The sequence below is a fragment of the Megascapheus bottae genome, chromosome 30 (genome assembly GCF_031878675.1).
Source record: "Megascapheus bottae isolate mThoBot1 chromosome 30, mThoBot2.hap1, whole genome shotgun sequence".
NCBI classification, from domain to species: domain Eukaryota; kingdom Metazoa; phylum Chordata; class Mammalia; order Rodentia; family Geomyidae; genus Megascapheus; species Megascapheus bottae.
In genome coordinates, this window is record NC_143538.1 from 7,188,464 (window position 1) to 7,212,939 (window position 24,476).

The following is a 24,476-nucleotide window of genomic DNA, read 5'->3' on the forward strand; positions in this document are numbered from 1 at the left end:
GTGAGGGACTGCGCTCCTGGGATTTGTCAATTCCTAGAGACAGCAAACAACTCCTCCAGGAGTGCCTTTCAAATAAAAATCCATCCATCCAGAGCCCACATCCTAATTGAACTGCTTTCTCTATCAGGCGCTTAGCACTCAGGGTCACCATTCACCTGTCTCCCTAGCCCAAGGCCAGGCTCATCTGGGAGGAGTTCCTACACCCCAGAGTCTGCTGACATTATTCCAGTCTCACCCAGCCTTCCGTGTTCCACCCAGGGAAACCACAAGACAGACTCTTGAATTTTTATCAATCCCCTCAGCCTCCTGACCACACCAGCGCTTCCTCCAATCCCTCAGCCGTGGGGTATGTTCTGTTATTTTCTTTTAGAAAAGTACAAGTAGAAACGTGTGCATTAAGGATCCATTTTCTTCTATGTCTGCCCACATATACCTAATTAAAACCAATCCTGCACTATGGTTCACACCAGTGCCTCACACCTGTAATCCTAGCTAGTCAGGAGGCTGAGATCTAAGGATCATAGTTCAAAGCCAGTTCAAGTGGATAACCAAAAAGCCAAAAGTAGAGCAGTAGCTCAATGGTAGTGCACCAGCCTTGAGTGAAAAAGATGAAGGACAGCCACCAGTCCTGAGTTCAAGTTTGAGTGCTGGTGCACAGTCAAACAAATAGAAAAAGAAATCCTGACCATCTTTAAGGTAGCTCTACATGTAAATACATGTAAATAAAAACAAGCAATCCCACAAGAAGCTAAACAACCAGTCAAATCTCACTCTACATAGAAAATAACCAGAAAACCCCATTCTCTGCCTGAGAATGCAAATTCAGAATCACCAGAGATTAGTGATCTGACTATATTATGAGATATGTAATCAAAGCTAGACTTTTTGTTGATGCCAATCCTGGAGCTTGAACTCAGGGCCTGGGTGCTCTCCCTGAGATATTTTTGCTCAAGGCTAGCACTCTTGGGACAAAGCCCAATTTCTGGCTTTTTATTTATATTTATTTATTTATTTATGTATTCATTCATTCATTCATTCATTCATTTATTTATTTATTTTTGTGTGTCTTGGGGCTTGAACTCTGGGTGGGCGCAGTCCCTGAGCTCTTCAGCTCAAGGCTACTGCCCTACCCTTGAGTCAGGCCCCACTTCCTGTTTTCTAGAGGTTAACTGGATATGAGTCTTAGGTCTCAGTGCTGGGGATTCAACTCAGGAATTTTCACATATCAGACAACCATTGTACCCCCACAAAGGTCCACCTTTTTCTTTTTTATGTGGAAACCAACTATATAGATTTAATTTTAACTCAGTCACCTCTACAATGAGGCTATTTCCAAATAAGGTCACATTCTGAGGTACCCCTCTTCTCCATTCCCCTTCTCTTCTCTTCCCCTTCTCTATCTTAATGAAGGTGTTTGTTGAGAATAGGCCTCTAGGGGGACTTAGAGAGTACCATCTCTGCTTTTTTTTTGCCAGCCCTGGGGCTTGAACTCAGGGCCTGAGCACTGTTCTTGGGCTTTCTCAAGGCTGGAGCTCTACCACTTGAGTCAAGCACCATTTCTGGCTTTTTCTGTATACGTGGTACCAAGGAATCAAACCCTGGTCTTTGTGCATGCTAGTCAAGAACTCCATTCATAGCCAAACTCCCAGCCTTCTCTCCCTGTTTTTCCATAGTAGAATGGGGATGTTGATAGCCACTCTGAAAAGAGAACCATATGTCCTACATGGCTTCTGGAGCCAGTCTGCTTGAGATGCTTCCAGTCTTCACGGTTTAGTAAGGCTATGCTCTATGCAAACTCTTGAACTTCTCTGGACCTGTTTGTCACCAGCACAATAGAAATCAGAATGAGAGGGGGTAACAATGTCCAACAACAAATAATGTAGTCACTACTGCATATCTATAGCTGTAATCCCTCTGTGCATCATCTTGACAATAAAATTAAATCAAAAAAGAGAAAATGAGACACTTATTGATTGGTACTTTTTCATTAATTAGTTGATTATTTTTAATTTTGTGCATTATCTTCTCTGCTGTTATTCATTTCCCTAGTAATGTTGTATGTACCTGTGCATGTGTGCATGCATGTGTGTGTGTGTATTTTGATGTAAAATATGTGCTGCTTTGTGTGTTATTATTTCATAGGCTCAAATCTATTATTTACATACACTAATAAATCCACTGATGATCCTCAAAAAAAAAAGGAGTCTCAGGCCCTTTGTGCCCCAGCTGGCTTTGAACCTTGATCCTCAGATCTCAGCCTCCTGAGTAGCTAGGATTACAGGTGTGAGCCACCGCACCCAGCTTTCTGGCTTTGTAGTAGTTAAATGGAAATAAGAGTCTCATAGACTTTCCTGCCTGGAGCTTCAACCTCAATCCTCAGCTCTCAGCACCCTGTTGAGCTACGATTTATAGGTGTGAGCCACTGGCATCTGGTTAGACATATTTTTCTCCTTAAAGATCCAAATAGCAATTACCAAGAAAAGAATGCAAAATTACTCCTCACAAAAGTTACACCTTCCCCTAGATTCAAGAGAATAGGATGATTAGGAAAAGGAAGAGAAATATGGGACGTAAAGCAAAAACTGATGAAATAATTCCCTTATTAATGGTGGGAAGTTGGGCTGATAAGTGCCACAGACAACAGATGGGGCAGGAAGGACACACACCACAAATGACAAGGGTTTGGAGCTCCAGTTCCTAACAGAAACTCTGCCAGGAGACAATGGAGAGGCTGGAGAGAGAGAGGAAACATCAAAGAAATCATACAAAGAAAATGTGATATAACAGAAAGGAACTATTCAAGCATGAAGGCAAAGCAAGGCATTGTCAAGAGCACAAGGCTTCAGAGAGTCTGTTTGCCACATAGATGACCTTGACAAGCTTCACAAAGCAGAGTGTGCAAAGCAAAAAAGAAGACATAAACTTTTAGATTATATTGGATACAAAGAGCAGGCATGGTTATGATCTATGGCATAGGCTAGGGAAGGGAGGTCCAAATGAGCATCATCATCATCATCATCATTGTTATTATTTTTCCAGTATTAAGGCTTGAATGCAGGGCCTGGGTGCTGTCTATTGGCTTTTCACTCAAGGCTAGCACTCTATCACTTGAGCCCACACCTCCATTTCCAGTTTATTGCTGGTGAATTGGAGAGAAGAGTCTCATGGACTTTCCTATCCAGGCTAGCTTCAAACCTCGATCTTCAGATCTCAGCCTCTTGAGCACCTAGGACTACAAGTGAGAGCCACAGGCATCCAGCTTTCCCAACTCATTTCTTTAAATATGTATTTTTAACGAATACTTTGAGTGTCTGTTAGATCAGTGATACAAGTCTGAAAGATTAAACAGTTCCTACAAGATTTTCTTGGAGTCCTTCAGACCAATGTCATTGAAGAGATTCTCCAGGGGAACGGGTTTTAAAAAGAGATACAAGCCGTTGCCCTTAGCAACAGCTCACCTGTGTCAAGCCTGTGGGCTCTATGGCTACTTCTGATCCAAAACAGTATTCCTTGCTATTTCCACAGCATGAATGTGATCAAAATCCAAATCTCTGTATTCATGAGGGCAATTTTCTGGTTCTTGTCCCCTTAGGCAAGCTGGATTTATCTTTTTTAATCCACAAATAATAGGAAAAGTAAACTTGGGTACCAGATTTGCACTTATACTTTTCTCTGTTTACAGCATGAAGGCTGGTGGTAAGACTGGTTTGTAAAAAGAGGCGAATGGTTGAATTTGAACACAGGAAATGCAGCCCCTCTGAGGACTGGTTTGCAGGTTCTACCAGAAGAGCACAAACTATTCTTTAACCTTTGGCTTATGAGTAGTTCTTGTCTATGGGAAAAGGACTGTCATCATCAGTGAAGGTTTGGGAAGGGCTGCCCACACATGGAGTGGTGAGGGAGGATGGGAATGCCCACCAAGTCAGCCGATTAACCAAATTGACCCTGGCGGTCAATGGGGTACAGATGACAACGGCCAGACCCCCCTCACATCAATGAAGTTCAGGGGGTTCTGAAAGCTGTGTCCAAAGCAACTCAAGGACTTAAGTGCAGTTCAGCGCATGCCCAGAGGTCACCAGTGAGCTGTGAACTCACCACAATGCCAGGTAACCAGGGTACCTCGTGGGCGGCCCAGGATTGCAAACCATGGAGTCAGGGAAGGCTCCACTGGGACCTATTTCATTCTTCTCTCTGCTTTCATAAGTATTTAAAGTGTTTTCTGTCTTCAGTTGGAAAATGCCAGATCTACATTGTTTCTGCCCTTAAATTACTGGAAGACACATGTAGCTGTGGCTTTTCCCATTTTGTTTTATTTTATTTTATTTTTTTGCTCAGGGTTAGTGTTTTACCACTTGAGCCACAGCTCCACTTCTGGCTTTTTTCCCCCAAGGGATGGAGATTAATTGGAGAGAAAAGTCTCACAGACTTTCCTGTCCAGGCTGGCTTTGAACCACAATCTTTAGGTGTCTGGAATAGCTAGGATTATAGGTGTGAGCCACCAGCACCCAAAAAAGTCTATTATTTTTTTAACTAGAAAATATCATTCTCTAAGTTTCTAAATTTATTGGCACAAATCTGTACAGAAGATCCTGTGCTGTAAGTGTCGGCCCGTAGCTACAAACTCCTGTTAAACCTAATAGATTTTGTGTATGTCTTATTTTCTTCTAAATTGCCTCCGGAGGTATGTTTAATTGTTTCTAAAACATCCTTTATCTTTTTATATTGTATTTTTCTTATTTAAAAGATTATCTCCCCCATCTAGCCCTCTCCTTTACGCCAACACTGAGACTTGAATTCAAAGTATTAGACTAACACTTTTTTTTTAGCTCACAGCTGGTACTCTCCCATTTGAATCACACCTCCATCCTTTCTTTCTAGCTGATTAATTTGGAGATGGGAATGTTTCTCTGCCCAGGCTGGTCTCAAACTACCATCCTCTAGATCTCAGCCTCTCAGAGTAGTTAGGATGTCACCAGTCCCTAGGGGATTACTTTATATATGTAATTGTTGCAGGTTAAACTAGTCTTTTTCTTTGAAAATGTCTTGTGAGGAATGGCTTAACCAAGGACAACATTTTAGGTTGACAATTTGTGTCCAATATCTCCTTGGCTTTGGGCATTCTGCAGCTCTATTTGTACATTATTTCTTTGATTCACATTTTTCCCTCAGACTTGTATCTCTTGAATCTGAGGACTTACGTTTTTCATTGGTATTATTAAATTCTCAGCTATTTTTTTTGAAACACAGCTTCTGGAGAGAAAGCTGTTTCAATGCACATACAGAGCTGACTTAGCTTCTGTCACCCTGTTTGTGGCCTGCACTAACTTGTACATTGCAAAGAATTGACAGATGGATAAATTCTGACTTGTCTGGATGTGATTTAATTGGCAGGGCTTTGACTCACTGCCCTTGTAGATAAACAAGTTTTGTATTCATTTACAAATCCCTTTACATCCTATACAAATGTACTGGTTTGGCTTTTCCATTGAACTGGCTAGAATACTTGCTTGATTCCTTGTCATATAATAATTGAATAAATTCAATTATGGGAGGGAGGCTTGAACTCAGAGCCTCATGCTTTCCATTAGCTTTATCACTCAAGACTGGCTGATTGGATATGAGTCTCAGGGACATTTTTGCCCAGGCTGATTTCAAATCCCAATCCTCACATCTCAGCCTCCTGAGTAGCTAGAATTACAGATGTGAGTCACCAGTGTCCAGCTCTTAATAATTTATTAATTGTGTATTTATAGCTCCACTTGTTTCCTAAAACAACCTTTGTTTTCCCTTTAACACTTGTATATCCTATTATTGCCTTCCACAATGTTTAGTAAAAGTGGACAGGTAGGAACGTCCAGCTTCCAGGTGAACCGGAAGCTACTACCTTATCTGTCCACAATAATGATAATCTCTCCAGGCAAAGCATCTGGAAGGCAAGGTGGAAGCTAGAGGCCTCACAGAAGTATTAGGTGCCATCAGGTTGTTTACTCTTGACCATTTCCTATTTCCCATCTCGTTAGCCCTTTCTGACTCATTCAGGAAATCACCTGAGTTTTCAACTGTGTCTCACCAGACATCCTAGGCCTGCACAGACCTCTATCACCTCTTCCATCCTTCTCTCCTATCCTTCTCAATTTGTTTTGTGTTTTACTTCAGTCTTCCAAATGCTGGGATTATAGGAATGAACCACCAAGTCTGGCTGGCACAACATTTTTCACGTTCTAAGAACAAGTAACTGTCAGCCCAGAAATCTGTGTCTAGTGAAAATACCCTTCAGGAAAAATGAGAAATATCATAACATGTTCAGATATAAGAAAAACTAACAAAATTTGTTGCCAGCAAAATTACTTGGGAAAAAAATGCCTTAAGGATGTTCTTGGAGAAAAGAAAAGACGATACAATTTCTACACTTGAATTAGTGGAAGACGTTGATCTTACTAAGGCCATAGCATGGTTATAAATATCAAATGGCATGCCGACAGCAAACTTAAAACAGGTGAACAAAGAAGAACACTGAAAAACACTGAAAACTTGCCAGAAGCAGGTAACTCATGCCTGAAATCCTAGCTATACAGGAGGCTGAGATCTGAACCTCTCGATTCAAAGCTAGCCCACACAGGGAAATTTTGTGAAACTCTTATTTCCAATTAACCACAAAACACTGAAAGTGAAGCTTTGGGTCAAAGAGTAAAGCATTAGCCTTGAGCCCTAAAGCTCAGAGACAGTGCCTGAGTCCTGGGTTCAAGCCCCAGAACTGGTACAAAAAAATCCAAAAAACAAAAACAACGCTATCAAACAGTGTTATTAAAGTATGCCCGTGGGATAGCAAAAGAGAGAAGAAGAGAAAGTACTGACATTCTGCAAATATGCAAAAGAAGCAAAAGACTACATGATTATCAGATTAAGTAGGCCTGTGAGCAAAGAAAGTGATGAGGGATAGATGTAAATTTACATAGTGATAAAAGCTCAAGGCTTGGAGAAAACAGAGCAATCAAAGAGACTTTCCCAGGCAGGAAGCTGCAGAATGCACACACCAGAAGCTTATAGGAATGAAAATAATAATAATAATTATTATTATTATTATAAATAATACAAAACAAATGCACAATTATATTCGAAGACTTCAACACCTGTCTCTTGGTAACTGATATCAGGATAACTAAACTAGACAGGAAGCCAGCAAGGATATATGAGAATTTAACACACCATGAACCGATAGGATTTAATTGGCGCTAAGAAAAAGTGACCAGTGACAGCAGGAATAACATTCCCCCCACCACACACACCCCAATTATCTCAGGAGTATAGACCAAAACAGACCCTATATTTCTTAAGGCATAAAAAGAAACCTTGGGAAATGTTTTAAAAAGTGAAATCATAGACTGTGTAACATGGGATGGGGTATCCAATTAGATGAAGATAAGAAGTGGAAACCACTATGTTTGGGAATAATCCATAAGTCAAAAAAGGAACCACAGCGGGATGTCAGTAACTCAGGCCTATAATCCTAGATAAACTGCAGCCTGGAACTTAAGGAGGTGGCAAATGCCTGGCATCCTGTCTATCTACATGGAAGGCTGAGCCTGGAAGGATCTCAGCTCTTGGATAGCCTGGACCGAAAATTTCTCCAGACTCTCTCTCCCCAGAGGGAGTCTAAGCAGAATAGTTGATCCTGTGACCCCAGCAGGAAAGAGAAACCTAAAATAGGCAGACCAAACCTCATGACAAACTCAGGAAGGAAGGGAGACTGCCCCCCATCCTAAATATAAATCAGCAAAAACAGTCTTGCAAGCACAAGGCTCTGAGATCAAACCCCTAGTATTTCCTAAATAAAGAGCACAAAAAGGGTGGCAGGGATGGCTCAGCAGTAGAGCACCTGCCTAGCATCTTTCCCCTCAGTCGCCCTGTCCTTCTTGCCCACAAGTTGCATAGCTGACTTTCCCGATCATGTATGTTAGATACCATGACTGCATTTGTTCACTTTTCCTCCCTCCCTTCCTGCTCCTTCTTGTGCCTTCCCCGAAAACAGCCAAAAAAGAAAGCACATATAAACAGCACTCCCACTACCACCACCACTACCACCAACATGGATAAACCATGTTAAACCAGATAAATATTACATAGACACTGGAAATATCAGGCAAGAAATAAAGAAATTAAAGGCATGCATTTTTTTGCCAGTCCTGGGCTTGGGCTCAGGACATGGGCACTCTGTCCTTGGGCTTTCTCAAGGCTAGAACTATACCACTTGATCTACAGCACCACTTCTGGCTTTTTTCTATGTATGTGGTACCGAGGAATCGAACCCAGGTCTTTGTGCATGCTAGGCAAGCACTCTACCACTAGGCCAAACCCCCAGCCCAAGGCATGCATTTTTTAAAGAAAGCGAACCAATGCTAATATCACATGACATGATGGTTTATGTGGAAAACCCTCACTGAAAGACTTCACACACCAATGTCAGGAAATATAATACCAACACGTAAAATCTTGGGTTTCCACACAAGCAATAAACATGTGGAAACTGAAATGCAATGTTTACTATTGCTCTGAATAGGAAGGAAGCAACCTAACACAAATATGGCAAGATGGACAGAATCTGCATGCTGCAAAGTAAATAAATAATGCTGGTGATAATAGGACCCTTAAATAAGAGCGAGCTACCTGCATTGTGGAGTGGAAGACGGCACAGTAAAGGTGTCCATTACCCCAAAATTGATATTGGCTTTTATAACCTTTCTATCACTCAGCAGAGATTTATAGACCAAAGAACTGAAGCAAAAACAAGTGTTAAAAATACAAATGAACAATGATAACTGGCTGCCAGCGGCTCATTGTAATCTAGCTACTCAGGAGGATCACAGTTCCAAGCCAATCTGCGCAGGAAGATCTATGCCAGTTTTTAATTCCAATTATTCACCAAAAAGCTGGAACTAGAGCTGTGGCTCAAGTGATAAAGAGTTCCAGGTTCCAGTGTTGAGCAAAAAAAAAAAACAAAACCTAGTGGGACAATGCCCCAGCCTTGAGTTCAAGCCCCAGTACTGGCATCCACAAACATGCACATATGAATGGGAAGAGACACTTTATTCGATGGCAAGCCTTACTAAAGAGCTAAAACAACTGAAGTGCAGCAGTATAGGCACACACATTGATAAAACACACAGAAAACCTAAAAGGTAGACCCACACTTGTTAGCAACTGAAAAAAAAAGAAATACAGCCTTTTAATTAATGAACTTTGAACAACTGGAACTCTATAGGGAAAAGGAGAATCCTTGATCTATACCCCGCATATTGCACAACAAACGACAATGATGAACTTGTAATGAACAACAAACTCAAATGTAGACTTTAAAAGTATACAATTTTTAAAGACGTTGGAAATACTTGGGACTTAGGCATGAAATCAAAAGCACAATTTGATGTGCTAGAACTGAAGGAATGGTAAAGCAGTAGAGGATATGCCTGTTACGCCAGAATCCCCGAGTTCAGACTTAAGCACTGCCAGCGGATGACAGATTGATAGATAAATTGATATATAGATATACAAATAGAGATAGATGATGGATAGATACAGCGATAGTTTGAGATAGATGGTAGATAGCTAGCTAGAGATAGATAGTAGATAGACAGACAGACAGACAGACAGACAGACAGACAGATGGATGACTGACTGATTGATGCAGATGGACTGGGCCAAGCAGATACTTATACAAACTAGCAAATGCATTCTAATGACATGTCGCCAGAGAAATGAAAACTTGTACACACACACACACACACACACACACACACACACAACACTTTCTTTGCATCCTCATTCTCTGTAGGAATGTTTGCAGTCAGTATATTTATAATAGTATCTCAAGCCGCCCTTAATGAGGAGAATGGTTGGTAATAAACTCCTACCCTGGACTGCTACTCTGTCAGGCTCTAAAAGTAGCCAATGAGGCTGGGTGGTGTGGCTCGTACCTGTCATCCTACCTAGCTACTCAGGACATTGAGATCTGAGGATCAAGGTTCAAAGCCAGCTGGGGCAGGAAAGTCCATGCGACTCTTATTTACAATGAACCACCAGAAAACCCAAAGTAGAGCTGTGACTCAAACTGATAGAGTACTAGCCTTGAGCAAAAGAGCTCAGGGACAATGCCCAGGCTATGAGTTCAAGCCCAATAACCAACCATAGAAAAACTAACAAAAATAAAAAATAAAAGCGGTTAACTGAGTGTGGTCCCTGTAGTCAATATTCTGAAATGGGCATAATTATAGAATTGAGACATGTATTAGTGTTTTCCTATGCTAGAGAGATGCAGCTTTAAAGGGTAGTATGCTAGCTTTATACAGAAAATAGTTTATAATTGTGGTGCAGGCTACATGAATCTACAGAAATGACAGTATTACAGAGAGAAATGCACCTATACAAAACTGGTAGAATCTGAGATCTGTGGACCATACCAATATTAGTTTTCTTGGTTCTGATATCATACTAGAGTTAATTAAAATGTAACCACTGATGTCTGGGTGCTGGTGGCACATATCTGTTACCCTAGCTACTCAGGAAGCTGAGACCTGAGGAGTGTGGTTGGAAGCCAGCCAGGCAGGACAGCCAGGGAGACTCTTACCTCCACTAAAACTACCAAAACAACACAACACAAAACAAAAACCTGGAAATAGTGCTGTGGCTCAAATGGTTGGGTGCTAACTTTGAGCAAAAGAAGCTCAGAGAAAGTATGCAGGTCCTGAGTGCAAGCTCTAGAGCAGCACTACAAAGAAAAAACAAAAGAGCTACCATAAAGGGAAATGATGGATATGGACATGTGCCTCATTGTGCATATTTTTTCCATTTCATATGATCTTAATGGGTTATGCTATGGCATCATTCTTAAAAGGACCAGGAAATAAGTGCTCGTGAAAATATTTATGAGGTGTAAAACAATAGTCACTAGGAAATTAAATTGTTTAACTGGTGACAGAAATTAAGCCATTTCACTTGGCCACAGATGGCGACATACTTTTTTTTCTTGAAGCTCGAACTCAAGGTCTGGGCTCTGTCCCTTAGCTTTTGTGCCCAATGCTGGTGGTCTACCACTTGAGCCACAGTCTCACTTCTGGCATCCACAGCTCCACTATTTGTGGTTTGGCTTTCTGTGGTGAACTGGAGATATAAAGTTTCATGAACTTTTCTGCCTGGACTGGCTTTGAATGATGATCCTCAGATCTCAGCCTCCCGAGTTACTAGAATTAAAGGTGTGAACCACAGGTGCCCAGCCAAATCCTCATCTTTAAAAATATCACGGAGGTGGAGGGAGAAGAGAATGATGAAAGGGCTGACATTTGATCAAGATATATCATACTCATAAATGGACATGCCAGTGAGTTGAAACCCCTTTGAACAAGAATAATAAAATAGAAACTATGAAGTCACTTTTGCCTAGTCATCACTCTGAAGATTTCATAAACAAATGAGGTCCACAAACCCACAACACAGAGTATGATGATATCCACACACTTCTGATTGGAAGATCAGAAAGAATTACAATCTTGAAAGACTCATGGCATCAGCTACGGGCCTCCGGGAAGCTAGAAGCTGCCCAAACTGGTTCATACCAGCAGCCTTTAGAAAGACCATCTGGAAATCTATAAAGGAATGACCATCCATCTTCTGCTTCCTTAAGAACCTTGCTCTGTCAGAGGAGAACACATCTCCCCTACCAATCAGAAATGCATATGGAACCCTGTAATAATTCATTAGTGTTGTCTGTTATGGATTCATCCACAGGCAAAATGAGAAGCATCCACTAGTTAAGTGCTTGGAATAAGCACTGGGATGGTTTAAAAGTCAAGGTCTCCATCATTTTTTAGCCCTCAGTCCCGTGGTGTGAACCCTATTCATCATTCAGTTGGTTTTCTCAGGACAGCAGGAGGGAGACAAGAATGTAATTGAGGTTAGTGCTTGGACTGAAATTCACAGCTTCCAGCCACCAAATTCTTCCCAGTTTCCACCTAATTAAAGGAGTACAGGCTGGTAGTCAAGCCCAGCAGGGCAGAATCTTTCAAAAGTTTGATCCAAGGAGATCACTTGCAGGTGGCAGACTATGGGGCTTTATATTCTGCACCTGTCCCCTCGGACCCTGTGCGAGGAGGCAGGGATAGAAGCCTAGGTTGCTAAGGAGAGCTCAGGCGTTGTTTAGTGATGTCAGAAGAGTCAGGGAGAGAATCCAGTCTGTCAAGTACCCACAAGGTTGACCAGGCCCCAAAAGGTCCATCTCAGAAACTCTTGAGCAACCTGTGCGTTCTGAATGCCAGGTCAAGGCTCCTCTCTCCACCCTTGTACTGAACGCAAAAAGGTTGTACACCCTGATGTGCTGGGCTCTTCCTCGCCTCCCGCCCCTGCATAAAACTGGGAAGCTGAGGGCCCAACTGGGTACTGGAGTAGAGGAGAACTTTTCTCTCCTTTGCCCTCTGCAGATATCCTTAGTTCATATGTGGTCTTTGCTTAAATCTTCTACTAGTTCAAGATTTATCAGCCGAATCATCCGCGGGACCCACCAATCAGAATGCCATTATTCAAAACAATTATAACGGAGGTGACCAATCAGAGTGCAGCCCAGGGTGTGAAGACCTGCCATCTTGGGTGAGGAAAGGAGAAGACAGACACAAGAAAGGAATTTTTGAGTCAGGAACTCAAGGAATATTCTCATGTTGGTAATCCTCTCAAAATGATGCCCAGATTTGTATATCCTTATTAATGTTAACACAAAAGGGATTATTCTACTGCGCTACCTTAAATGGTTCAATATTCTTTCTTATATATTCTGCTGCTCAAAGTTCCAACATCTGCAGGCAAATTGTCTTTCTCATTTGTTCCAATGAGCAAGTTTAACTCTGCAGATGGAAAAAGAACATACTCTGCTTTGCTTAACATGCATTTAGGAGAAAGTTCCCAAAAGCCCAAAGCAAAAGCAGATGATTAAGATTCTCATTTTGCCAAATCTTCAGGTTTTAGTCCTCTGACTAGCAGAATACTTTTTTGAATGATTTTTTTCTCATTGGATCCTCAAATGACTGTATGTCACTGCAAGCTTAATAAAATGAAAGCATGTGGCCATTCTTTAGAAAACCGTATATGATGCATATGCTCACAGCAAGCACACATGGCAAACATTCAGTGTTCACAGAAGTGAACAACCAATCAGAATGTCACCATTCAGAGCAATTATAATAGAGGAAGCCAACAGAGCCCATTTGCATTTGGAAATGTGACTTCTATGCATAGCAGTTGTGTAATTACACAGTCTTTTCTCCAGCCCCCAAAGCAAACAAGTACGAGATTCTCAAACCAGGTCACAGGGCACACAAAACTCCAAATGTAACAGATGCAGAATGAGAGGTGAAAACCTTACAGACACAGGTGAGTGAGTACTGAGTATGTGAATGAATAAACTAACCAGCCAACAAAACCCAAAAGGAACTAGAGGAGGAAGCTACAGAGACAGCAACTGGCTATGGAGCGGCAACACAAGCAAGCCTTGTCCACTACAGGGCTGCAAGCCTATCTGTTCTCTGCCAACCAGAAGGTCTGTGAGGGTTCTGCCACCTCAAGCAAGTTCAGGGAAAGATGGGGCCGGCTGACCTTGATCTCACTTTGGGTTTCTCATGATGATGACCAAGTTTCCCATTGAATTCCTGTCCCACATATTTATGACACAGACCCTTAAGATTCTGTTTGGCTCCGTGTTGAATACCGCAAGATCAATAAGTTCATCTCTGATAGTTATGTTATTGGCACAATGGGTTTTTGTAGCCCACAGGCTGTGCAAGGATGGGAGGGTGCAAAGATGCTATAGTAGTTGCTGTGTGGTCGGGCGTGATGCCATGTGCAGGAATAAAGACAGCCTGGTGCTGGACCCCTTGCAGATTCAAGACAGGCATCATTGGGAACCCCGCCCCTGGCTGAACCCAGGCTCTGCTGGAAATTCTGCTCTAATTCTTGCACATATTGGGTGTTGTCATAAGTCCCCTGGAAGGAGGGTTCTGGGGACTGGTAATACTGGGAAGGAATCCAAAAGAAAAGGAAGGAAGGAGATGAACAAAAGTGACTAAAATGTGAGCCACTAGGAAGATAATATTCAGAAGAGACAAGCTCACCTTTAGAGATTGAGGCAGGCAGCGTGACCAAGAGTTCAGAAATCAGATGGAGGGAGAGTGGGGGGGAAGAGAGAAGAGGGGGCAGGCAGGCAGACAGACAGAGCGCATGTAGGTACTGTTCCTGCTTATCTTTTTGCTAGTACTGGGATTTGAACTCAGGACCTTTCAAGCCTATATTCTGTCATTGAGCCAACCCCCCACTTATGGCTTTTTGCTGATTAATTGGAAGAATCACAGACTTTCCTGTCCAAGTTAGCCTCAAAGCTTGTTCCTCAGATCTTAGCCTTAGTAACTAGGATTACAGGCATGAGCCTAGATGGCTGAGCATACAGTGAGAGACAATGACATGCATTTATTTCCCTCTTTCCCTCGTTTCTTTCCTCCCCCATCCCGTTTTCACGTTACTCAGAGGTAAAGATAAAAAGCAAAATGGGCTCATTGCCACAGGCTTGGAGGGGTGAGTATACAGCAAAGAACAATGGAGGACAGCTTCTAGACAAATCATCCAATGGGAACTGGTTTATGGAAAGTTGAAAGGAGAATATAGTAAGTGTGTGTGTGTGTGTGTGTGTGCGTGCACACGCGCGCGCGCGCGCGCGCACACACACACACACACACACACACACACAAGCACGCTTCTCCTAGGGCTTGAATACAGGGCTTGGGTGATATCCCTGAGTTTCCTTTTGCTCAAGGGTAGCACTCTACCACTTGAGCCACAGTCAACTCAGACTTTTCCTGACTTTTGAATGGAGATAAGAATCTCCCAAGCTGGGCAAGGTGGCTCACGCCTGTAACCCAAGCTACTCAGGAGACTGAGATCTGAGGATCAAGGTTCAAAGCCAGCCCGAGCACAAAAGAACCTGAGACTCTTATCTCCAATTAACATCTAGAAAATGGGAAGTGGAGCTTGGCTCAAGGGGAGGGTGGTAGCCTTGAGCTGAAGAGCTCAGGGACAACACACAGGCAAAGCTCAAGCCCCATGACCCACAAAAAAAAAAAAAAGAATCTCCCAGATTTTCTTGTCCTAGCTGGCTTCAAACCACAATCCTCAGATCTCTGCCTCCTGAGTAGCTAGGAGTATAGGCGTGAGCCTCTGGCACCCAGCATCTTATAAGAATTTTTGTCAGCCCACTGTCCTGGTTGTTCTTCTCGGCATAAACACCCACTTCCTGATTCTACAGGAATTGCCATTGGGCCTCACTCATCTTCTGGCACTGGCTCTCCATGTTCTCTGCTTCTACTATTCCCCCACCCTCTGGAAACATCTATAATCTTGCTCATGAGCGTGCGCACCCTCTCCCTCTCCCTCTCTCTCTCTCTCTCTCTCTCTCTCTCTCTCTCTCTCTCTCTCTCTCTCTCTCTCTCTCTCTCTCTCATTCCTCCTCCTCCTTCTTCTCTCCCTCACTCCCTCCCCTTCCCCTGGTCAGGGTGTATGCTGGGATCTTAAAATCATGTACAATAGTGTGGGATCTTTCCTTCAATATTGGTTGGACAAATGAACAAATGAAAACCAAATAGTGCCAGCTGTGAGGAACAGCAGGAGAGGCTGCGGTGCACCACTCTCTGCTCCGTGGATGATGTTTTGGAGATGCAAACATAGATTGTCTAGCTCCGCTCGCCTCTGACAAACAGGCTGCTGCTCCCCCTTCTTCCACCCACACGTTATTCAGCAACAGCCTCCCCAAAGATTAGGTCAGACTGAATGCCAGAGAACAGATACACTAGCAAGACAAGGCTGGCACCGCCTTGTCTGAGAACGCCAGCAGGGAAACTGTCATTGCTTACCTGCAGATTCCTTGTGACATCCGAAAGCAACCCCCTCATCAGTACTCAGCCCTCCCATCCACCCACCCAATATTCCAACCATTAGATCCATCCAAAGAGTGGCAGCCACACCTGGTTCTCAGATACTATGATACTGTAGCTATCGACTCTGATGATGCCAGTCTAAGTGGTCCCCCACGAGGCCATTTGACATGCACAAGAGGCTTGTGTGGTACCTCAGGGAACTTACCACAGCCCATGGAGGAGTAGATGGTTCCAACTAGCTGGTTCCAAACCTGCCAAGCACGGGTAACTCACACCTTCCTATATCCTAGCTACTCAGAAGGCTGAGACTGGAGGATCATGGTTCAAAGCCAGAAAGTCCATGAGACTCTTACCACCAACTAACCAGCAAAAAGCTGGAAGTGAAGCTATGGCCCAGTGGTGAAGTGCTAAACTTGTGCAAAATAAAATAAAGCTCAGGAACAGCATCAAGGCTCCGAGTTCAAACCCCAGTGCTATAAAAAAAATCATTACTGTTTTCTTTTTTTAGAACAGGTATCCCCAAAGCAAAGCAGCCCAGAGAAAGTTGAGGCAGTCGCTTGCTACTGCAAAGATTCAGACTTCTCTCCTGTCTTTTGACTCCAGCAAAGCTTTTAACTCCATTGAAAGGGGGCAGCCATCAGGACAAACCCTTCCATAATTGCTACTCACGTGGAACAAAATTGTGTGCAGAAAAATCCTTGAACTGAAGGCTTCAAGTGGAGCAGAATTAAGCGATGGAGAAACTTCTGGGCTCTGCATTTGGATAGAGCTTTTTATGACCGCCCATCCTCTCCTCAAAGCAGCCTGGCCAGCTGGCCGACCACACAAAACTGGCTCTCCATCCATCAAGGAAATACAGCAGCCCACTTCAGAAATGATGCAGAGATAGCTATTTTGCAATGACCCAGCCTCTTCCAAAGCACAGAAAATGCATTTGATCTCAAGAAAAAACATTAGTGGCTCACACGTGGGCTCCAAGAGCAAACTGGACGACAGTGAGAAATAGATGTGTTTGTGTGGCACTACCAGAGACGATCAGTGCCCTTAAAAAAAAAAAAAACAGACTTGTGGCTCACAGAACATTGGCATTTTAACCCCTTTCCTTGAGGGGTTATGGACATTAATACTAATGATATTAAGGATCCCACTAATGAGTATGGGTTGAACTCAGTGATTGGGTGGCCAACCTGGAAATCGGTAGGAAATGTGAAATTCGCATCTCTTATGAATCCCTAAATATACAGAATATCAGGTCAGGATCTTAGTAAAGACAAACAGGCTTTTTCTTGCTGTTTTGAGTGAAGATGCAGGGATGATTTCACAGTTTCGTGTCTTCTGAGTTGCCAATATGCTTTCTTCCTCAGGCAGGTCCATGTCTTGGTTCCTCCTTCTCCTAAGTCATTCCTGGATCTTCCTTCCCTCCCTCCCTCCCTCTCCTCTCTTTTCCTTTCCTCGTCTCATCTTTGCATAAATGTGTATTAAATGGTCTGCTAGGTTCTCTGAAAGGAAGCTGCTGAAGGAGAAACAAGGGGAGGGTATTTTTCACCCAGTGGGGAACAACCTAAGGAAACACGCAGCATGGGAAAAAGTCAGGCTGTACCAAAGAATGGATTGACAAAGTGAGGCAGGGGAAGAGCCAGCAAACGTAGACACTGGGTGGTGGCTCCATCTACCTCTGGGAGCCATGCAAGGAGAAGTTGTCCCCTAGAGGTGGGGTATCCTCTGTCTAAATTTGTGACAGGCAACTGGCCTCCTCATCCTCTCACCCTGGCCCCCCCACAGAGTGCTCCTTGCTGAGTAGCCAGTATCTTCATCATGCTTGCCTGCTCTGATCCTTTTTGCTCCACCACCACCATCATCTGACTTCTCCTGGTCGTCTCTGAGCTTCGTCTTCCTGTTCTTTCCCTCCCGGTGTGCCCTGAGGGGAGGCAGGGACTGCCAGTCCTTCCCCTGGCTCCTATGCTGACCAATCAAATGAGAGGAGAAGAAATGCTGGGACTCTCAAGACCAGTGCCTAAGATGACCGGCAGCTCACCTTGTTTTTTCTCAGAGCACCCCAAGGGGAATGAATAAACTACCTAAGTGGAGGCCCATCCTTGGCTCGGGCTAACCTCCCAGATATAGCCAGCGTCCCTATCAGCCCTCTAGCCTAGCAGGCAAGCTCACTCCTCAGCATCGGGGTCTGAGGGGTGTGGCTTCTGCAGGGTAGAGCAGCCCATGGAGGCATTCTGAGGATGGCTTTCCACTGTCTGACACAGCTTAAGTAGTATGTCAGATCGGGTTAATGCAAGTCCTGCCTGTAGTAGTAACCTCAGGAAATAAATTCTATGTCCCACTACTCAGAAAAACAAAAAGCAGCAACGAACACGGCCCCTTCAGGCTCCATAAAAGAGTTAGACATACAGGGACACCAAGAGAAAAATAACTGGAAGTTTAGAGGAGCTGCAAGGGGAACATTTTTTGGGTCATCAATTAGATCAGGCAGGGAGGAGTTGGTGTTATTTCCTGGTGTTGTATGTCAGGAAGAGACTGTTGTAATCTTTGCTCCTTAAAATTCACTTTTATAGAAAAATTAGTAACTCTTCATTAGCCAGAATGTTGGGCTTATCAACCATTTTATGTTTCGGAATTAATCATCTTACACATAACCATAAAACCCATCACTTCTAGTCTCCTTTCTGAGATTCTCCCATATTATAATATTTATGATTGATTGGAGACAAAGAACATAAATTGGGAATAAGGAAAGCAACAGTTCTTCTAAAATAGTGAAATTGTCATCTACCTCTGCATTGGAAACCCACATTGTGACACCCTGAAACACAACTGCCTTTCTGAACATTGGGCCTTCTGCCAACGACCATACCTGGACTATTCCACACAACTCCAAATCCTAACTCTGTGGGAGCTGGCAACTCCCACCCTTGGCAGAAGAGAAAGCTAAGATCTAAAGTCTATAGAGACGATAGATTACAGGGCAAAAATGTGTATTTAGAGTAACTATAAACCAAGGTTAGAAATTCTACTCCAACCACTTGCTTTTACATAGGCAACTAGAAGGCCTCAATTGCTTATTCTATAGGACCTCTACCTTTGGAGAGAGAGATTATAATGGAGTAAGAAAATCTAGGTGACCACACTAGGCTGGTATCTTTGAAGAAGAGATTAAGACACAGAAAAGGATTCTAGAAGAGTCATGTGGAAACACAGGGAGAAGACTGAGAAACCCAAATCTCAGCTTCTGGCCTCCAGATATGTAAGCAAGTAAGCGTGTGTTAGTGATACTCTTTGGTCCAACTACTCTGTTATCGCAACCCCAGCAATCCAACAGAAACCCCCAGGAAACATCAGGTGAGACACAGTCCAGGTCAGGAAGCTGCTAGGCTTTATCCATTCAAACAGAGATCACTTACTCTGACCCTGCACTTCTCTCAAAGCTCAGTTTGTTTTCTTAAAGAAACAAATGACAGGTTAGGAGAAGATTTTTTTTTCTTCTACAGAAAGGCCCAGTCACTCAAGGGAATTATGACTCAAATGGTAAAGTGGGTGTAAGAAAGCGAATGATCTAGCCTTTGGGAAGTAGAAAGGACAGGGTGGACACATTGACAGACCTAAGGGATCTTGGGATCTTGCACTGGGCCACGGTGGACAGTGAAATGTGCTCACACAGTTCTGTGAGTCAGAAAAGCTCAGACTCCTGGCTCCCTCCACACAGAAGCAATCCGTCCTTGGGGAACCAAAATCCTTCCTATTAATCTGGCCATCACCATTCAGAACAGAGCAGAGTGGTTCTAGAGTTCTTGACTTGGATATGTGGCTTAGCATAGAAATTTCGCTGCTTCTATAAATATACCCTGCCTAGATACTTGTTGTTTGGGTATACAAAAAGGAAAAAAAGAATCCGACTGCTTTGATTGACTCAAGAATCAATCTCTTATTTCTCATACTCAGGAGAAAAGACTATTGTAAACAATGTGGTTGTTTATTGACATTACATGAGGCTGGGAAGTTGTAAACAATTCAGTCAGCATGCTTCTTCCAGTCGCTAATGCTCTTGAAATTCAGCCTTGGTTCCAAACAGAACTTTCCCAAAGCAAATGTAGAACCAAGCAGATCCTAGATCTAGACTGTGGACTCTAGCCAAACTCTCCTTGAGAGAGCTCCATTCTGTGCTGACTGTAGCTTGTTGCATTCACAAGATGCAACAATGCAGACAAAACCCATTGCACCTGACATAGGGTCATTCCAGGAAACATATAGAACTTAAGCTTGAATGCAAACATAGAAAATACCAGCAGAGGGAGACAAAGCTGCTTCCCAAAGGTCCGGTCCCCTGGAAAGCTTGGGGCGGGGAGGGGGGGGGGCGGGGGAGGCACAATAGTTCCAAATTTTAGGTAGGAAGCCATGTGCAGGTGACTCATGCCTGTGACTAGCAACTTGAATGGCTGAGATCTGAAAATCACAGTTCGAAACCAATTTGGGCAGAAAAGCCCATGATTTCCAATAGTAAAATAATGAAAGTAGAACTATGGCTCAAATGGTAGAAAACCATCAATGCCCTGGGTTAAAGCTCAAGTACTAAAACAAAAAAAGTATAGATCAGTAGATAGATAGATGGACGGATAGATAGATGAGATGATAGATTGATGATAGGTCAATCGATCTATAGATGCTAGATCAATGGATAATATTTGATATAGACAGATGACAGGTACATAATAGGTCGATAGATGAGAGATCAATAGAAATGATAGGTTAATTTATCAATCTATAGATCAATAGATAATATGGCAGGTGTTTGATAAAATACTCATACATGTTTGATTGATAGTTGTAGGCAAGCATAACATCATTTGTTTTCTATGGATCCACAAGGCTTACCTGTTATACAGAAGAATATCTGGTTTCCAAATCTGGCCATCAGGAAAATGAACATTCTTCACGCCGGGGTATTCTGACATATTCCACTGCAAATAGTGATCTGTCCAAGACTGACACACAGAGACACCACCATTAGTAGCTTTTTTGCTTCCTGGCCTACTTCTGTTTCTTGTAAGAGATTATTTTTTTAGGCAAGTTCAAAGTCAAAAAGATTACCAGACATTTATTTACATAACTGAGCTGTTACCTATAAAATACAAGGAAAATGGGAATTAAATAAAATCCCTTCCAAAATGAGCATGAATAGCATAAAAATGATACTTAAAGCCCTGCTGTCATCGTTAGCCACCTTTGGATGACAAACACCAAAGCAAATTCTAAGCTTCTGTACGCCTCCAGGCCTCTCCTGCCGAAGCAATGTTATTTCTCGCCAAATGAGTAACTGTGGTGCTTTCTAAGTTTTCATTATGAAGATATTTTGAACAAATAATATTCACTTATTCCAGGCTGTGGAAATGAAGTCCATTTCTCCTTCCCATGAATGTGTGTGAGCTGCGCAAGAACCCTAGAGAAACCTCTTGAAGCCTATTTTTAGATGGAAGGTCTGAGGTGGTGGCAGGTACCATGACCTTGGCAGTAAGATGTGGAGTTGGGAAAAAACAGAACAGACCAGTACTTCAGAAACCTTCACAAACCTGTGGTCTCAGAACTAAGTCCTACTTTAGGTTTCAACTGACCTTTGTCACAGAAAGGCCCATTTGTCAGGCACCAGTGGTTCATACCTGTAATCCTAGCTACTTAGAAGGCTGAGATCTGAGGATGCAGATTCAAAGCCAGGAAAGTCTGTGAGACTCTTATTTCCAATTAACTACCAAAAAGTCAAAAGTGGAGCTGTGGCTCAAGTGGTTGAGCGCTAGCATGTGCAAAACTAAACAACACAACACAGGGACAGTACAGGACCTGAATTCAATCCCTCGTACTGGGAGACAGAAAGAGAGAGATGGGGGAGGGGGAAAGGGAGGGAGCTAAGAGACAGAGCTCAGGCTCTGAGTTCAAGCTCCAGTACCTGCACACATATAAAAAATTAAAATAAAAGACACCACATATTTGGTGTCGGAAAACAACATCTCATCACTTCTTTGAAAATTCTTGCAGTCAACCATTTTGACCTGAGGGGAGGAAAGTGAGCCTCCTCCATCCCTTACCCCTGAAACTTCCTTTGCTCAGCCAGACATGGTGGCAGGCTCACACCTGCTAAACCCAGATGCAGTCCGTGTCTTTGCAGCCCAGGCCTATTCATACACTAATGTACGGGCGGTCACTTCCATGCGTCAGAGATAATAAATGCAAAAAAAATTTTAAAAGGAAACAATTTAGAAATAATTAGGGTTGTACAACCTAATATTCTCGGATGTGAATGCTATTAGCACCAGAATTAGAATTAGGAGGTTAAAAATAGCCATTAAATAAAGGGAAGCTGGGGACATCCAATGACAGGAAAATGGTCAATATTCTAAAAGAATAGAAGACAGATTTTTAAAAAATTTAAAAAAGGAAAGCAAATGCAAATCTCCAAATGGCTGCCATGTCTTTTCAGAAAGAGAAATGGTTCCTGTCATCTGTTATCATACATGAAATCAGACGATATCTGACAGGCCTCCCTCCTCCCAGAAAAATCCACCACGGGCTTGCTCCTTCTGAGGGGAGGGGAGAAGTAAGGGGAAAAATAGGCAACTGTGTTCCTGCAAGCTATAAGAATCAAGGACATCTGGGAGGGAAAAAAGATAAAATCAACACGCTGTAAGTCATAGAGAATTCGATTTCTTTTTGTTCTCTTCTTCCTACTTCTGTCTTTCATTCTAGATAGCATAGCCCACCCCACCCCATCCCTGCAAAAAAAAAAACCAACATTTGTTTAAAAAAAAAAGACCTCAGGTTTAAATACTCTGGAGAGGAGATTCTGTTTGTTTAGATTTTCACAAGAGGGAATTAGCAACAACAAATGGAAAGAGAAGAGAAAAAGCCAGGGCTGGGGGTACTCTCCTCCTGCCCTCATTTCTGCTTCCTGGAATCTGGTGCTGTTCAAATCCAAAAATCTGAACTTCACTTCTTGCATGCGTTTGTATTCAGGCAGGGTCAGGCCAGGCTGGTTACCAGCCAAAGGATGCAAAACCAAGAATTAATGCGTGCCTCTTTCTAAACAGCTCCAGGGGGTCATTTATGTTGCCCCCGGGACACCTGAGGTCTCCTGAGTCCACACTCTGGCCACATGAGACACTAGGGCTGTCACCCTTGAAACACTGGGCTCAGTCAGGGCCACAGAGGCTCAGGTTTATTTGCCAAGTGCTAAGGTCTGTTCTAAATACAAGCTTCTTGGAATGTCTGTAATCCTAGCTACTCAACGGAAACCTGGAGAATTATTGTTCAAAGTGAGCCTGGGCAGAAAAGTCCTTACAACTCCATCTCCAAAATAACCAGAAAAAATGCTGGGTGGGTGTATGACTCAAGTGGTAAAACACCAGCTCTGATCACGAAAGCAAGGCAAGACAGGTGCAAGTGGTTCATGGCTGTAATCCTAGCTACTCAGGAGGCTGAGATCCATGCCTCACAGTTCAAAGCTAACCAACTGAGGCAGGAAAGTACTCGAGACTCTTATCTCCAATTAATCACCAGAAGTCAGAAATGGAGTTGTGGATCAAGTGGTAGAGCACTGGCCTTGGGTAAAAATGTTCAGGAACTCTCAGTTCAAGCTGGGTTCTCAGTTCGAGCTCAGGACCCCATAAATAGGAAGGGAAGGAAAGGGGAGCGGAAGGGCGGGGAGGGCAGTGGAGGGGAGGAGAGACAAGGAGAGGGGAGTGGAGTGAACAAGAGTGTGTGAGACCCCCAATTCAAGTCCCAGTCCAGCACATGCACATATGCATGCCCCCCCACATGCCCCCCCCCCACACACAGGCAATGCAGGCGTGGGGATGAAACATTCCAGATCAATGCTATCAGCCAGCTTCATTAGTTCATCTGTAGTGAGAAATTTGGCTTGTTCAAATATCAACTAAGGCTAGGACATGGAGCAGTTTTCCCATTTAGAAGATTCTGGGCCTTTCCTTTCCTCCCATTTTCCTATAGCAGGATCAGTGGCACCTGAGACCTGCCCCCACCCCAGGCCCACCCATGTGCTGGACCCCTGATCCATCTTGAGGGGATCCCATGCTCTTCCTGTATTAACCTCCTTACTTTATCAGACTTACTTTTCTTTAAATTGACCTATTGTTATACATATGTATGAGTTGAATGAGATAAATCAAGGCATTATACATTGTAAAATAATCAGACTAATTAGCTTTTCCATCTCTTTAAACATTTATCATCTCTTAGTGGTTAACCCTTCTGTAAATGAGTTCATTACAAGGCCTGATTGTAAATGGGTAAGAGGTGTGGTAAGTGCGTTCAATTTTTGGTTACTCTTACATATCTACACAGCAGGTGCACCCAAATTTGGATTAAGTAAGCAAATAAAGTGTGTGTGTGTGTGTGTGCGTGCGTGCGTGTGTGTGTGTGTGTGTGTGTGTGTGTTGGTCCTGGGGCTTGAACATGGGGCTCAGGTACTCTCTCTAAGCATTTTCCCCCAAGGCTAGCATT

At 43.1% G+C, this 24,476-nt stretch overlaps 1 protein-coding gene across 1 annotated transcript in view; it reads right to left on the bottom strand.

The window, feature by feature from the left end:
* LOC150044372 (neuronal acetylcholine receptor subunit alpha-7) overlaps window positions 1–24,476 on the bottom strand; it is a 73,099-nt gene that overhangs the window by 12,904 nt on the left and 35,719 nt on the right. The window contains exon 3 of the mRNA XM_090321518.1: window positions 20,841–20,950. Coding sequence (XP_090177644.1) covers window positions 20,841–20,950 — 110 coding nt within the window. The remainder of the gene's footprint in view (window positions 1–20,840; window positions 20,951–24,476) is intronic.